Below are 17,276 nucleotides of genomic sequence, written 5' to 3'. Positions count from 1 at the left end.
ATAGTAATTTTTGTAGATGTGTTTTTGAAAGTGAGGTCTTGGGGAGTATATGTAGAGCTATAGAAATACTTAGTTCAGATCTGTTTTTGCTGCATTTAATTTGTGGTATGATGTGCTATATTAATGTTATTTCCACAAGTAAACTGATATATTCAATCCCTTTGTCGCCATTCAGTCTGGTTTTAGCCCTTAACACTTTGGTGTTGGCTCTTGGTCAGTGTGTTAGAGCAATAGACCAAAAGTATACGGTAAGAATAGTCTCACTTGGTAAACATAGAGATAGCTGCATATATATGGAAGGTGCTCTTAGTAGTAATGGATTTGGGGGCATCTAGGTTCCTTGGTTAATGTTTGTTTCTTTTGTCTGTTTCTTTCTTTCATTTCTACACATTCATGCAGTATTTCATGGTTCTATCAAAGCAGCAGTAAAAAAAATACTCTTGACGCATGAAAATTAACTGGTGAGGGGCCTCATTGCTATTTTTAAATTGTAGTTTTGTTTTTAGTCCTTTTTTAATCAGAGGATCAGATGCATGATTTTTTTAATGGATGCAGATCTTCTCTCAGGTGTCTCACAGTAAATTCAAGAGGATTTTAGTTTGCCAGAAATGTTGCAAGTGCACTAATTTGAATAAGATACTGATACTTAATATATCCTCTTGAGACATAATTTTGCATGCAAAATTATCCCTTTATCTTTGTAGGTTTGTTAATATTGATGCATTAATGCCCTGTATCCAAATGATCTTCTCCCCTTCCCTCCATAACTCTCGGTATCTAAATTGATGACAGCTCTGACACAAGCAAGATAGCAGTGCTGTGTAGTATACATTTGTTTATATTATCGGCACTTCTCAGTGTAGGTGGAAGGAACCATTACCTTTATTTAACAGTGGTTTTTCTTTTTTGTTGTTGTGTTTTACAGTTCTTTTCCCTGGTTCAGCCTGAACTATATACCAGGCCCTGCTGAAAATACCACCCAACAGTTTTCTTCTGCAGCTTATCCAGTTTCTCTTAAGTGCCCTGTACATATTGTATGTTTTATGATGAGATGCAGTTTCTTAATATGTATTACAGAAATACTACTGGTATTTGCAATTATGTAGTTTAATTGTATTATTGAACTCTCATTTTGGGGGCTTGGGCACATTAACAGATTAATCCATCTGTATAGGGCTTTTGCTGTTGGATAGAATTTAAATTGTCTACATAAATAATTTGTCTTAGGACCTTTAGAATTTATCTGAATACACAGATTAGGCTTTAAAAGCAGGCATACATGTGGTTTTGGGTTTAAGGAGTTTTGGACAAGTTAGATATTGAACTGACACTACCATAGCAACATTTTTTGATATGGTTAGCATGGCACATATTGGAACCTAAAGCATTTACTGTACAGGTAAGGAATGTGCCATGTTTTACCTATTCTCTATATCTATCTATCGATCTATCTATCTTTCCCTCCCACTGCCCCTCCCTCCTCCTCTCTTCCCCGCCCCTTTCTCTTTCTGTACCTCCCTCTCCCCTCTATTCCCCCTACACACACACTTCCCCTGTGTATTCAGAGACCTTCAGAAACATTCATGTCATGAGTCAGCAAAAGCCCTACTCTTGATTCCAACAGAATATTTCCTCTACGTACTTTCCTTCTTTTAATTTTTACGAAGTTTGTATGGTAGGTGTAAAGAAAATCATAGTAACTGTACCATATTATTAACCCCTAAATCAAACTTTTTTTGTCTTGTGTATCTTGATTTTTCTGTGTGCTTTATAGTGAAGCAGCCGACACGAGTCGTTGTTCATAAAACAGCTTTTGAAAGTTGAGAGCACACCCCTGGAGAACCGACTGTGCTTGCTTACGTTTGGTTCATGACTTAAAAATCGAGTACAGGTGATGAAATCTTGGCAGTGTTAACAAAACAGTAGTGTGTATTGTGCTATTTTTTTTACTCTAGAAACTTAACCATTGTAGAGAAAAAGGAAACAAATTTTCACACATTGAAGTTTCATTCTGACATAAAATTAATGATAAATAATCATAGAGATCAAACTTTATATTTTAGCCAACATAAGTACTTTTCAACAAACTCAGGTGGTGTATCAGGGAGACATTTTCTGGGTGTTTTTGTGTGTTTTCTGTCTTACGAGAGGGTGTGTTCTCATGCCAGGATGTTTCTCTGCAGGAGTTATTCCTGATGAGACTAAGGCTTTGTCTCTGTTGGCACCAGCTAATGCAGTGGCAGGTCTTCTGCCTGGTGGAGGACTCCTGCCCACCCCTAACCCACTCACCCAGGTATTTATGCCATTGACTTCTGAAGATGCGGGCATATCTAGTGTTGTGAGGTAGTGATTGACAATGGCTGAGTTTGGGTGTATGGAAAGTCAAACTGCCTCTGTAAGACTTTACATGTTTGTGTTGATTTAATTGTGGTTTAATTAAAAATTCTGTAAGGAAGAAAGCAGGATCTTGGTAATGTAATTGGAAACAAGGGATAGTTAGGGAACAGGAGAAGGTCACTACACATCTAGTGACTGAGTAGTAATCCCAGTCAGGAACAGGACTGCAGAACAAGATCATAGAAACATTTTGAGCAGAGGACTTAATGCTGAGATTTGCACTTTGAAAGTGTGGCTGAATGTTTCTTGGAGATAGTGCTAAAACTCACTGAGAGGAGAGTACACACAGGCTCCCAAAAGAAGCCTCTCCCTCAGTGTCCAGACAACAAGCAGTCAGTAGGCAGCATACATGACAGCAGCCAAAAGAAAAGTATTCCCAGGAATCTTTCATCTGCATAGTACAGAGCCAAACAGAACAGCAGGTATGCGTCGAAGATGCAGTGAGCAGTTAAGACTGTTGAAAAGTCTGTTTTTCTTGTAATGAGTGGTGATGTTTTGTAAGGAATGAAAAGCTGACCATCATATACACAGGTGTGAGGAACTAACTATAGACCACACCTTCATTTCTGTTGATACATTTTTACTGGGGCATGGTTATGTCTTGTTTAGATACATTGTATATAGAAGAATTTAAGCCATAGCAGTAATTGTATACCATTGAGTGGTTGCAACAGGACACACATAGCCTGCATAAATGAAAAAGTTACTGTTACCCCAATATAGAAAGTTAAGGAAATTTTATATAGGAAAACCTTGACTGTTTCAGATTGGCGCTGTTCCCCTGGCTGCGTTGGGAGCTCCAGCTCTTGATCCTGCCCTTGCTGCTCTTGGGCTTCCAGGAACAAACTTGAACTCTCAGGTATATCTCACTACCTTTCATCTGTAAACTTGTTTTCATAGGGGATTATTTCACTAAATTTTAGTTTGTATTTCATAGCAAGGATTAGCTGCTTGTAGTACTTTTTTTTATTCTATTAACTTGTTTGAAAGAGATTTAAATGACCACTGAATTATATCAATCCTTAATCTTTCACACATTTAGAGAATATTTTGTTTCTCAAAGTTGTTTTTTTGAGATGTTGTATAATTCTAAGGAGTTCCGGGATTTTTTTTTTTTTCCTTTAAGAGCTGACCCCTTAAACCAGGGTTGCTCAGACTCATTCTTGATAATTTGCTTCTCTCTTCTTCCACAGCCGTAGCCACAAAGTCACCTGCTGTTAGGATTTTTAGCTTACATTTTACCTGTTTGCCATGCATGTACACAGGGCATTGCACTTGTTATAGGTTGCCAGTTTGTCCTAGAACTTTTCAACAAACTTAAAAAAGTAAAATACCGTTACTTATATCCCGTTGTACTTTTTTTAAGTCCCTTGCTGCAGACCAGCTGCTGAAGCTTATGAGTACTGTCGACCCCAAGTAAGTTTTTTCTCCTTTGGCTATATTCTGTGTGATTGTCAAGAGAACAGTTTCACTGCCATGTGTTCACTGTTTGGTCCAGCCTGGCCTCAAACTCCTGTCCTTACCTTTCCAGTATGGGCATTCCAGGCATAGACTACCACACCAAGTTGAAAACAGTTACTGTTGTTATGGACATACATTATATATTACATTGTAGAACAGTTACTGTTAACAGAAGTTGGCTATTTCTAGGATATTCTTAATACATTTTTATGTATTACGTTGTAGAAATGAGAAGGGGAATCCAAAAATAAGCCCAAATATTAAGGGTTTTGTTTTGAGTGTTTCCTAATACTTGTAAGTGGCTTGTTACATATTGAAAGCATGAAAATTGTATTTTGATGATTCATACAAAATACACATCAAAGCCCAGGCATGGTGGTGCACACTTTTAATCCCGACACCTAGGGACAGAGACAGGCAGGTCTCTGTGAGTTTGAGGCCACCTTGGTCTGTGTAGTTACGTTCTAGACCTGCTAAGGCTATATAGTGACTAAGAAAGAAAGAAAAAATAAAATACACATAGCATTTTCTATAGTCAGTATTTCATTGTAGCACAGTATGTGCATTCAAGTGGGAAAGTATAGAGGTGTCAGGGAAGGGACCACAGAGAGAAACTTTGATTTTTAGGTCAGAGTGTGAGCCCTGGGAGTTGTGGGAATTGGAAAAGGCTGAGGAGGAAGTACCAGTGAGGTGACTTAACACGACCATGGTGCTTTTGCCCAGAACTTGGAATTCTCTCCTGCTTGGTGGTAAAGGATTCATGGGGCTTTTTCCTATGTAAACTAAATTGGACCTTTATTCCATGTCCCCTGGAGTTGGTCAAAGTCGCTACTAATTAATTGGGAGCACATGGCAGAGGACATGATCAGTTTCATTTGGTTGGTTACTATTCCCACAGCCCAGCGTATCAGTAGCACCAGTGCATCATGGGTTGTTCTGCCCACTCTTACTTTGTGGGTGCTTTGGATTTTTTTTGTTTTGTTTTGTTGTTGTTTTGTTTGAGTTTGTTTTTGAGCCAGAGTCTCATATAGTCTTGGTTGGCCTGATATTTGCTGGATAGATCAGACTAGCCTCAAGCTCATAGAGATCCGTTCACTTTTGCCTCTTGTGTGCTAAGATTAAGGAGTGTACCGCCACACCCAGCACTTTTCTTAAAATTAATTTTTCTTTCTTTAATGTACTTAGCAGGGGCCTGTGCATGCATACAAGCTACTGTGTGAGTGTGTGGGTTAGGACATTTTTAAAGAGTTGGTTAACAGTCATGAGGCTTTGCAGCCAGAGTGTTTGCCTTCTGAGTCATCTGAAGGGCCTGTTCTTGCTGACATCCCACTTCCTAGGTTAATAAGGCTGGTGAGTTTGTTGGGTTTGGTTTTGCTTTTGTTTTATTATTTTTTTCTTTCTCCTTGCACATGTACCCACTTAAGGCAGATCTTTAGCCTTTTTAAAGGTCAGTATTTCATGAGTAATTTTGTTAGCGGTTGGCTACTGCCTCAGTTTCTCCCCATCTGCAGTCTAAAAGATGATGCTTTCCCCCAAGAAGTGGGTGTGGAGAATTTCTAAGCATGACGATGGAAGGTTAGCTTTAGCATCAGCATGTTCTCCTTTTACTAGCATCTACCAAAATAAAGGAGGCATCTTCTTATTCCGTATCCTTGTCAGATATTGAAAGTGGCACTTCACTGACACTGAGTGAAGGGAGCCCCCTGGTCCCTGCTTTTAAGGATTATTTACAAAGATGATCTATGAAATGTATTTGTTTATTTGAAATAGAAGTTTACATTTTAAACCATTTCCTATGCTTGTTTTAGATTGAATCATGTGGCTGCTGGTCTTGTGTCACCAAGTTTGAAGTCAGACACCTCTAGTAAAGAAATAGAGGAAGCCATGAAGAGAGTGCGTGAGGCCCAGTCCCTGATTTCTGCCGCTATTGAGCCAGGTAAAATGCTTATACACATTTTCCTTGAATGTTGAACTGAATTTCTTGGTAACACTAATAATAGCCTACATATAGAATAAAACTTTGTATATTCAGATGCATAAAAATCATGTATGTATTAAGAGTGTCAGTCAGATACTCTGGGTGGTAATAGGAATTGCTAAGAGGGAACTTAGAGGTTTTGGATGCTAAGCAGGCATACTACCGCTAAACTAGCTCTGGACATACTATTTTTTAAGGTTGATTAGATAGATGAATTGTATCCCAGTGTATGTATGTTTATGGATATGTAATCTTTAGTAATGAACACATTTTCCCAATTTAATGTTGGAGTCTTCTTCTTTTTTTTTTTTTTTTTTTTAATCTTATTCCTTAGGAAGTGAACATGTTATTATTTGGGAAGTAACTTGTAAAGTATAAATAATAAACTGATAAAAATGAACTGATAGGAAATACTTTGAGCATATAATCTGATAAGGTATCAAGTGAGTAATAGGGGTCTAAGATAAGCAGCTGGGTTTGTGCAGCTCCAGAGTTTTTGTTTTGTTGTTCGTTTGTTTTTAAAGATTTATTTATTATGTATTCAGTATCCTGCCTACATGTACACCTGCACACCAGGGGAAGACACAAGATCTCATTATAGGTGGTTGTGAGCCACAGTGTGGCTGCTGGGAATTGAACTCAGGACCCTTGGAAGAACAGTCAGTGCTCCCAACCTCGGAGCCATCTCTCCAGCCCAGCTCCAGAGTTTTTATGCTATAAGTGCTTGTGTTAAAAACTGAGGCTGAAGGGTTGGAGAGAGAGATGGTAAGAGCACTGTCTGCTCTTCCAGAGGTCCTGAGTTCAATTCCCAGCAACCACATGGTGGCTCACAACTGGAATCTGGTGCCCTCTTCTGGCATGCATGTGCACATGTACATAAAATAAATAAATAAAATCTAAAAAAAAAAAAACAAAACTGAGGCTGAGCCAGGTAGCATTGCACACACCTGTAATCCCAGCACTCTGGAAGGCAGAGATTGGCAGATCTCTTGAGTTCGAGGCCAGCAAGTCTACAAAGCAAGTCCAGGACAGCCAAAGTTACACAGAGGAAACCCTGTCTGGAAAACCAACAAACAAAACGAACAAACTAAGGCTAGGATGACAGTGAATTCTATGGTCATAATGGCTTTTTTATTTTTTATTTTTTTGAGCAATCACTATATATTAAAGCCTATAATGAAATGACCTAACTGAATTGGTGGCAGTATTTGGTGGGAGTGAGCATGTGAAAAGATCAATGCCTTTAGGCCCTGAGTTAAAGAAATTGGGTATGTTTGAAGTAAGACTGTTTTGCTGAAAGTGTACCACTGAAAATGGCATCGGAAGCTGGCTTCCGAAAGTCAGTCAGACTCTGTCATTGAGGTACAGTGACAGGAGAATGAGTTATGGCTTTGGATTTAAATTTTGACATAAATTATACTTACATGGTAAAGAAGGAAAATGTGCTTGGTACCCTAAATATATACACACAGACATGTATTATACGAATATTTCATTGGGCCAAGATTTGAAGATGTTTCTGTTAGTATCTGAATTGTAGGTATATTTGTAAAAACACCCTCAGTAGAGCCTTCTGGAGAGAACTAATCAGAAAACCAAAGAATGATGGTGATGCTTGGGGCCCTCCATAGCATTTAAAACTATATAACAAATGAAACCTTAAGAGAGCAAATACAGATTGCCATAGGATTTCCTGAAAGCTGAGGTAATTCATATCACTGAAGCAGTTTACCTGGTGAGTCTGTATATAAGGTGATCACTTACAGCATTTGAAGGTGTGTTACAAAAGGCTGAAATAAAGAGAAAAGTCCCTGAAGGCAGCAAGGTGGCTCACTGGTCATGTGTGCTGTGAGAGCTGGAGGGCTGCCCTTCTGCCCCTGAGTCTCGCACGTGCACCTCTGCTTCAGCATGTCTTAGTACAGGTTCCCTTTCTTCTTAATCCAGACAAGAAGGAAGAAAAGAGAAGACATTCGAGGTCAAGGTCACGCTCGAGGAGGAGGAGGACCCCCTCATCCTCCAGACACAGGTTAGATTTCTTGACTGTCAGGAGTGTCTCCTGTATAAATTGTGCCTACTAATTAGTCATTGCTCAGAAGGGGGTAGGTGGACAGGTGACTCGTACTTAAGAGTAAAGCAGGCAGCCAGGCGTGGTGGTGGCGCAGCCTTTAATCCCAGCACTCGGGAGGCAGAGGCAGGCAGATTGCTGTGAGTTCAAGGCCAGCCTGGTCTACAAAGTGAGTCCAGTACAGCCAAGGCTACCCTGTCTCAAAAAAAGAAAGGGAAAAGGGAGGGGGGTGGTAAAGCAGGCTAACATCCCTGCACTGGTAGGAAGCTTTGGAACTTAAGCACTAAAACGTCCCGGTTGTATGAAAAGAACCTGCACTTGTGCACTTACGTTGTAGATCTGACCGTGTAACTGTCCGTTGTCCTGCTGTCTGCACAGCAGGAGTTAGGCTAACCCTGTTCTCGTCTCTGACATCATTAGTTTTACCCTTTCTGTGAGCACACAAGGTTTTCTATAGTACAGTAGGCCTTCCTCCAAACTTAGGAGTCTTTAGCATTCAAACCAAAGCATAAAGCCAAGCTGGGCATGATGGCACACACCTGTAATCCCAGCACTGGGCAGGCGGAGGCAGGTGGAGCTCTGAGTTTGAGTCCAGCCTGGTCTATAAAGTTGAGTCCAGGACAGCCAAGGCTATACAGAGAGACCCTGTCTTGAAAACATTAAATAATAAATAAATAAATAAAATAAAGCCAGTATGCTTTAGATATGTAGGTTATAGCTGAGTGTATTAAAAATTGAAATTGTCATAATGGCTAACCTGTCTTATTTTACAGAGCTTTGCAGCTTAGCGCTCCCCAAACAAGGGTTTGTTGTACTTCACCAATCTAAACTGTTAGCTTAATATTCAAATTGTTTACCCTTTTTGTTGTTCTTTTGCTGTTTTCTTGGGGGGCAGGGCAGTGTCATGCTGTTTTGAGGTGCAGTCTCAGTATGTAGCCTTGGCTGGCCTGGAACTCACAATGTGTAGCAGACTGCCCTTGAGACACCTGCTTCCTCCAAGTGCCAGAGTTAAAGACCACATCGCCATGCTTGGCAACATATGCTTTCTTTGAGAGTTTCATACAGTGTATTTTGATCATAATTAGCCTTATTCTCAAATGTTTTCAAACCTAGACTCGTGGCTGTGCAACTAAAAAAATAAAAAGAGTTTTAATTATAATCATTGTTTGATAGATTACCCAAATGTGATATGATTTCTGGTTGCTACCCAATGCTGTAAAATGGCATTGATATCATCTCAGATTTCATCAGAAAACCAAGCATAAACTTAGTGCGCACACACATGTGTATAGACTGTATCCACGAGCATAAATGCATGCACATTAGTAACTCCTGCGGTCTAGAAGATAGCTGTGGCCGAGTGGTGGCTGCAGCTGGAAGGAGGGGAGTTGTTCTCCAGTGCTTGGTACCTCATGCCTCTGAGATTGGTACAGTGTGCATTTTACACCTATGCCCATATATTACATTTTTAGGCGGTCACGAAGCCGATCAAGAAGGCGGTCACACTCCAAGTCCAGGAGTAGAAGGAGATCCAAAAGTCCAAGACGGAGGCGATCTCATTCCCGAGAGAGGGGTAGAAGGTCAAGGAGCACATCCAAAGCCAGGTACACTTGTACACAACAGACAGGCAGCAGCCACGGGTCTGAGACCTCAGTGCTGTGCTTCTTGTTACGGCATAGGTGAGGCACGGAGGGGACTGACTGGGAAAGGAACTATGGCTTGTGCATACTGCTGTTGGTTTTCTTGTCTCCTGTCAAGCTGAAGGTCTAACATTGTTTTGTTTTGTTTTGTTTTTTACTATTTGTGCGTATGGGTGTTTTGCCTGCATGTCTGTCTGTGCACAGAGGCCAAAAGAGGGAATCACAGCCCCTGGAACTAGAGTTGCTGTAGTTGTGAGCCGTATGAATGGTGAGAATTGACCCCAGTTCCTCTGCAGAAGCAACCAGTGCTCTTGGCTGCTGAGCCATCTCTCCACCCACTTGTGACTTCTTAGTAATAAGTTGTTCTGGCTACACTTGTCACCTACTGTGTGGCTTTTCCTCTTTTCTATTCAACCACTGCTGTGACTGTGGGTTCAGGACTCCCAGACGTCCCTTGTTGTGTGTAAGCAGACAGCTTCATGTCATCACCAGTGGTTGTAAACAGTACTGAAAGATGATTGTGATTTGGACATGTAGCCATGTTAGAGAAAGTCTCTTGTCCCGTGATCTGATCAATAGTTAAATTGAGAATTTGTAAGAAAAGAAAAAGAAAGTGATATTCTCCCCCACTTACAAATACATTTTTTTTTAAAAATTAGTCTTGCCAGGCAGTGGTGGCACATTCCCAGCACTTGGGAGGCAGAGGCAGGCAGATCTCCGTGACTTTTGAGTTCCAGGACAGCCATAGCTACATGGAGAAACTCTGTCTCTAAAACCAAATACAAACACAACTTGTCTTGGGGCTAGAGAAATGGCCCAACAGTTGAACAGAGGATGTATCTTTTAAAAAACAACCCATCTTTTCATTCAGAGACAAATTATTTTGTCAGTGGTCTAGTCTTGAATAACTGAAAATAACAGTAGTTCCCATTTGTCCCACCCTTCAAGTGTTTATCACTGGTGAGTTGTACATTAACTGGCAGGAAAGAACTTTCTACTTGAGAGCAGGGACTCATCACCCAAGAGGGAATGATGTTAAGTGATAGTTGTGCAAACTCAAGTATATGTCACCCAGCACACACTTGTGCCTTGAAACACTAACAATACATGGTGTACTTGCAGAGGTGTACTAGACCCCTTAGGAGATGGGATAAAGGCTGCCGGGCAACAGAGGGTGGCTGCTGAGAAGGATGCAATAGGCAGGAGACAAGGAGAGCGTGTGCTGTGGGAAATGTATTGGGAAGGCCTCCAGGGGGCACAGCACCTGTCTATTGCTGCACCTGCCCAGAGTGTGCAGTAACAGAAAAAGAGAGTCCAAGATAGGGGCTTCCTCAGCATGTGTGATTGAAGGAAAGGGGTGATCTGAGTGGTTGGCCGTGGTGCTCTGTCGGCCTCTGCATGGAGACAGAATTTGGAAATGTGGAATCGGCAACAGCAAAGCCTGTTCAACTCTCCACCTAGCACAAGAAACTGGCCAGCATCCTAAATGCTTTCTCAGCACTTAGGCCACTTTAGTATTGGAGATAAGTTCTAGATGAACTGTCAGGAAAATGGGAAGCTTAAAGAAATTATTTTATTACAGATATGCCATTTGTCACAAGGGTAAGATTACATTGAATGAAATGTTAGTCTTCACACTTTATTATGTTTCTTAGAGACAAAAAGAAAGAAGATAAAGAGAAAAAACGTTCCAAAACTCCACCAAAAAGCTACAGCACAGCCAGACGCTCTCGGAGTGCAAGCAGGTAAGGCGGCAGCACCTGTGGGGCGTGGGGGGCACATTGAGGGAGGAATGTGACTGTGCTTTCAGCAGCTACAGAGGGTCCAGGATCAGACAGATATATCAGCCTTAAGAAAATGAGGTTGAGACAGCCAAATTTTGATCACTAAAGCATCCTGGGTTGTTAGGGTAACGTCACTGTAATATGTTTACTGTACACACGTGTATGCTCAGGAATGGGAGGCACGTTAGCTACTGTGTCATTCTAAGACTATAGTCACCTACATTCAAGTTATGACAGTGAAAAGAAGTGATGTGGCAAACTATAGAATGTGTGTTCTTAACGTTAACTCCATTTCAACCAGATGTTCTTTACACATGCTTGGGGGCAGCATTTGTGTGACCCATTTACCTTAAGTGAATGTGCCAGTTTTCAAAAACAGAAAAGTTAAATCAAAGACTTGCTTGAGATCCGATACTGTAAAACTTTGAGAAGAAAACTAAACTAAGCTTTGGTGGCCTTGAATAGTTTGTCATTGATTCCAGTGAGGCATAGAGAACTGTGGCACTAGATCCTTTGCCTTTTAATAGAACCACCACACACATTAATTACCACAGCCCTTGGGGAACTAGGACAGTAGAATGCCAAGCTCAAGGTTAACCTAGACTATATTATGTGACCCTATCTCAAAAAATAACACCAAGAAAGTAAATATACTTCAGGAGTGCTAGAGTAGAGGTCATTTTTGCTTTAAATATGATAAGGGATTTATACCTTACCCACTCCTTCTACTTATTACATTAGTCTTTTCTTAAGCTTGAGGTGGTTGTCACCTAAAACAGTATTGTAGAGGTAAGTCTTGGGCTATGGAAGCTCCTAGTGGAGCTGGTGGGACCTCACTATATTTTAAAGCCTAGTTTGCACATTTGTGATTCTAGGGAGAGAAGACGGCGGCGAAGCAGGAGTGGTACAAGATCTCCTAAAAAGCCCAGGTCTCCTAAGAGGAAGCCGTCCCGCTCGCCGTCCCCACGGAGGTAGGGGTATCAATTGTTTATGCCTGTGATTCATACTGTCTTGAAGTAATGAAGTTTTTAAACTGTTAGGGTTTTTTTTTTTTACATATGCAGTAATTTTGGGTGGGGGATTAAAATATTTGTTCTCTTTAGTTTTTCAGTGTACACTTGGGGTGGGCCTGTATCTAGCGTAGATTCTTACTTTGATTGCCCAGTGTTTCAAACTTGGCTCTTTGGGTTCTTTCTGGTGAACTTGGTTAAGCTCAACATCTAAGCAGAGTGGGTATGAAGATGACAGAAGTTCCCACAAAGCAGCTTTTATGTAGGCATATTTTAACTATCATTCTAGACATAAAAAAGAGAAGAAGAAAGATAAGGACAAAGAAAGAAGCAGAGATGAGAGGGAACGATCAACAAGTAAAAAGAAGAGGAGCAAAGACAAGGAGAAGGAGCGAGAACGGAAGTCCGAGAGTGACAAAGATGTCAAAGTAAGTATGCAGGCTGGGGCGCTACCGCCATGATGCTGCCGCTATTTTAATGAGTCCTTTTCCTTTGAAGAAGCTTATTTTTTTCATTCTCCTCGGCAAAGCAGGTGACTCGGGATTATGATGAAGAGGAGCAAGGCTATGACAGTGAGAAGGAAAAGAAAGAGGAGAAGAGACCAACAGAAGCAGTGTCCCCTAAAACAAAGGAGTGCTCTGTGGAGAAGGGGGTGGGCGACCTTCGAGAGTCCAAAGTGAACGGGGATGATCACCACGAAGAAGACATGGACATGAGTGACTGAGCCCTGACGCCAGCTGCAGATGGGCCTCGGTGTCATTCCCAGTGCTCCCTCATGCTGTGTGTGTTCATCTCACCTAGGTGTGTACAGCTGCACATTACCAATGGCTGCAGAACACCCAATTGTGACCTCTAGTTCTTTATAGCAAAAGCTTTTAGAAAGTGGTACCTGGGTGACCAGCACTGCCATGGTTACATCCATTTGCGTGACCAAGCAGCTGTGCAACTGCTGCTTCTAACACAGATGAACAGCTGCATGCATCTCCAGCAGGCATGGATTGTCTCTGTCGTATGACCCTCAGTGCGTTCACTTAGAGTATTTCTAGAGTCTGAGTCCTTGCCGTGATAGAGCCATGTAGGGAATGCACTGATTGCATGTTACCCCAAACGTCATGAAACCCTCTGACACGGTGACCCACTTAATGGTCTTGTTTGTTGACATGACAAATTAATATTCTTAGACTTACATCTGGAAAAAAGCATTTGTGATAGATAAGCCTTTTGAGCCTTGTGGCTAAATTTTTGTGGCTTTGTTTAATTTTCAAAGGTTATATACTCACTAACCTTTTTTGATGGCTAAGTAGGCTTTAAATTACAGGAAATTTTTTCAAATAAAACTGGCTGTAAAATATGATGTTTTGAATTAAAGTTGTTCACTTTTTCATAGCTACTTACGTTCTTTTCCAATAATTTATTTCACATCTCTACCCGTGAACGCAACCTGCTTATCCAGCCCACCACTAGAAAAATGACCTCATCCTGATTTGCTGTTTTCAACTTTTATTAGTTTTTAAAGCTCACTGTTGAACAAGAGGAGGTGGTGGTGGTGCGTTTTAAATTGACCTTCATGTGCTTTTAAAATATGACAGATCTCCTTGATAATGTACTTTTATTTGATCTCAAGTTGTACAAAACCAATAAATTTGTGTTACTTTGATTGCAGTAGTATCTTATGCACAGCAATTCCATGTGATATGCAGAGTAGGTAGGCGACTGTTTTCTTAGTTACAGGAGTTACAAGCTTCACTTTTGTGCAGTAAAAAACAAAAGTAGGCTACCGTCTGTGCCATGTTGATGTACAGTTTCTGAAATTGTTTTACAAGACTTTGATAATAAAACCCTTAAACCCACAAGTCATGCTCCTGTAGAACTGCATTGTTTCTTCACACGTTGAATATATGTCAGTTACCTCATGTCTACATGTTGAAACATAGTAACCAAACGGAGTCCACCCCCTCAGGGTAGATGCCAGCAGAATTGTCATCAATACCTTCTATCACTATGGTCTAACTTGTGTATTATATAAAACTGGCACCATGCAACAGTAACTTGAGGATAAATATGATTTCACCTATATACCTAGTAAATTATATTTTCAGTGAAGTTACAGAAGCTTGCCTTTTCTGAAATAATATGGGACTTGCTGATCACATGTTTGTACTGTATTACAATATTAAACAAATGGCTAGTGTTAGGGTGGCTGAGAGGCTGAACTGAGGTTTGTATTCTAAAAGTTTTTAATATAAATTAAAATTTGAGTGTTTAGAAAAGCAGCCTTTTTACAGTTTGTAGTTGAGTGAAGATTTTATGAGCAGGAATTTGGTCCGTGACAGATGCATCAAATTCCAGTAATGGTCTAAATAGCCACTACATTTTTAAAGATGAATGTAGGTGACATTTGCTTAAAAACTTAGTAGATTAAAAAACAAAACAAAAACCATGTGGTGGCATGGCCAATTCTGTAAGAAACAAAATACTAGCAGTTCCCAAGACAAATCAATATCCAGAGTTCATCCCATTGCCTGTGGCCTCTTAGTGCAGACATTCACTTTTCTACAGTTTGGGTTTAAATTGATGCCATTGGCTTAAGATGTCACCAGTGCGGTAGGACATTTCTCTTGTGGAGTCTGCACAATGGTGTTGCTGTGCTGGCACTCCATGACGTCTAGCTGATTAGCAGTTGCATCTAAGTGAACACTGCCACCACACCAAGTTCTCTTTTGAATTTGGTGGTAAAACAATTTTAAAATAAAAGTGTTTTTGTTAGAAAAATGTTTGTCCTTATTTACTTAGTTTGTAGTCAGGAAAAACTTGAGGCTGTGCGGATTTGTGAAAGGTGGCCCCAAGGTATTCCTGACCTGGTGGGTGACTATTTTAAAACTACCCAGTAACAGGAGTGCCAGAAACAAAACCACCAGGCTCACAGCATTCAGTTCCCTCTTGTGACAGCTAAGCCTTCTGGGAAGATGAGTTCTGGCTACATCATGTCTATAGAAGTGATGTCTGCATGCTATTTTCAGACAAGCAGCTTTTATTCAGAGCGTGCCACTAATGTGAGTGTGCCTCTCTTTACATCTCATGGTAGAATTAATGGTGTTTTTTGTTGTTTTTGCATGAGAAATTGAAGGTTGAGTGCTACAATTCTTTTAATAATCAGGATTTTATCCCAAGATAGAATTTTTACTTCAACAGTATTTTAAGTATAAATTTAGCTTCCTGAAGGTGGTAAATGTTAGTACTTGGTGCTTAAGAAAAAAAAAGTTTTAAGTACTTAGCAAGTACCCAAATAATATCTCATTAGATTGAATCGGTTTATCTGTGTTAGCCTTGATTGTCCTGGACTCCCTTCGTAGACCAGGCTGGCCTCAAACTCACAGCAATCCCTTCCTGCCTCTGCCTCCCAAGTGCTGGGATTAAAGATGTGCACCACCACCACCGTCTTAATGACTGAGCTTTGTTCCTGGTGCTGCAGGTGGATCCAGGCAGTGGAAGGAGTGGCCCTGGCAGCTCTAGTAGACTGGACCCCATAGAGCAGACTCAAGTGGCCCACAGTTTGTTGTGACTTTATGGGGGTCCTGCAGAGTAAAGACTGAGGAGCTGAAGACGCCTCAGAAGTCTTAACCTGCTGCTTCATCCCAAAGGGATGAACAAAAGTTCCATTTTAAACTGCTCTCCAGACTTCCCCCACCACTGCAGTCTCACCCTTTAGAGAGGAGGTGGAGTTACTTTGTTACATGTTTCTGCTCTGAAGTCATACTCAAAGAACATCGAAGTCTGAATGACTCAGCAATAGCTGACAGGCTGATGCCTACAGACTTGTGCATGCTGAGGATGTGGCAAAGGGGTTGGAAGTGCTTGCTGTTTTAGAGCAAGCTAGAGGGGAGCAGCTTTGTTTTACCTAATGCTAGCCCTTCTTTGAAGTGAGATCCTAAAGTTGCTAATATGCCTCAAAATTTCTTGGTGGCAGCTAATGCTGCCTGTTTCTGGCATGAAATGGTTTTTATAAGCCTGCAGCTTTATAGTTTATGGCTTTGGCTGAGCTTAATTTGTGATTTTTAGTATCTCCTGTCCATTTGTCTGTGGGCAAATTTCACTGTTAGCTGTCTGCAAAATGGATCCATCCCTCTACCAGTCCTGTTCCCTCACCCTGACCCTGGATTCAAAGAACCAGATCTCTATCTGCTGTAGACTTGGTCTCATAAAAGGCAAGCATGCAAGCCAAAGTGCTGCATCCGTTCTGGCAGTCTCATTAAACACTTTTCTTGGTCTTGCTGCCTCACCCTCCAAGAAAGCTGGAATGGACTGGCGGGGAGGGGCGAGCCACCCCCTCCTTTTTTGTTTTTAAGTTTTTTAAGACAGGGTTTCTCTGTGTAGCCTTGGCTGTCCTGAACTGGACTACTTTGTAGACCAGACTAGCCTTGAACTCACAATGATCCTCCTGCCTCTGCCTCCCGAGTGCTGGGCTTAAAGGCTTGTGTTCAGCTGCTTCTATAATCACACGGTACAACCTGCTGTACACGCCTTTGATGAACTGCAAATCTCTGAATGGTTTCTTGAAGATGGGAACGGCATCTTCAGGTGTCACATAAGTGACAATTGTATAGCTTTCTGAATGGGACTTCTAACAGTTTATAAACTTTAAATTTACAATAAAGACTTTTTTCCTTTTGTGTGGGGGTGCGGTTCAAGACAGGGTTTCTCTGTGTAGCCCTGGCTGTCCTGGACTCCCTTTGTAGACGAGGCTGTCCTCGAACTCATACAGATCCCCCAGCCTCTGCCTCCCCGAGTGCTGGGATTACAGGTGTGTGCCACCACGCCTGGCCTGTAATATAGTATTTTATACATTTACATTTCAAAACAGTAATTTGCATGTAAGATGATAAAAAATACTGATCTTAAACAATTTCATTAACAGGATTAATAGGCACATCATGAAAAATC

General features: G+C 41.0%; 1 protein-coding gene across 8 annotated transcripts in view; it reads left to right on the top strand.

The window, feature by feature from the left end:
- The window catches only part of SRSF11 (serine and arginine rich splicing factor 11), a 28,456-nt gene extending 14,268 nt beyond the window's left edge, over window positions 1-14,188 (top strand). For 4 of the 8 annotated variants that reach the window (XM_084757062.1, XM_084757067.1, XM_084757066.1 and 1 more), the window contains 10 exons: window positions 2,184-2,293; window positions 3,164-3,256; window positions 3,764-3,813; window positions 5,667-5,794; window positions 7,781-7,862; window positions 9,374-9,505; window positions 11,197-11,286; window positions 12,180-12,296; window positions 12,625-12,763; window positions 12,865-14,188. In XM_084757062.1, coding sequence (XP_084613188.1) covers window positions 2,184-2,293; window positions 3,164-3,256; window positions 3,764-3,813; window positions 5,667-5,794; window positions 7,781-7,862; window positions 9,374-9,505; window positions 11,197-11,286; window positions 12,180-12,296; window positions 12,625-12,763; window positions 12,865-13,059 — 1,136 coding nt within the window. In that variant the 3' untranslated portion in view covers window positions 13,060-14,188. Of the gene's footprint in view, window positions 1-1,783; window positions 1,892-2,183; window positions 2,294-3,163; window positions 3,257-3,763; window positions 3,814-5,666; window positions 5,795-7,780; window positions 7,863-9,373; window positions 9,506-11,196; window positions 11,287-12,179; window positions 12,297-12,624; window positions 12,764-12,864 lie in introns of those variants that run through there. The other 4 variants (XM_084757069.1, XM_084757065.1, XM_084757064.1 and 1 more) reach the window with 4 other exon arrangements.
- Window positions 14,189-17,276: the final 3,088 nt, after the last annotated feature.

Source organism: Acomys minous (genome assembly GCF_964271855.1).
Source record: "Acomys minous genome assembly, chromosome: 14".
NCBI classification, from domain to species: domain Eukaryota; kingdom Metazoa; phylum Chordata; class Mammalia; order Rodentia; family Muridae; genus Acomys; species Acomys minous.
The sequence above is the reverse complement of the archived record's forward strand: the minus strand, read 5'-3'. Positions and strand labels throughout refer to the sequence as shown.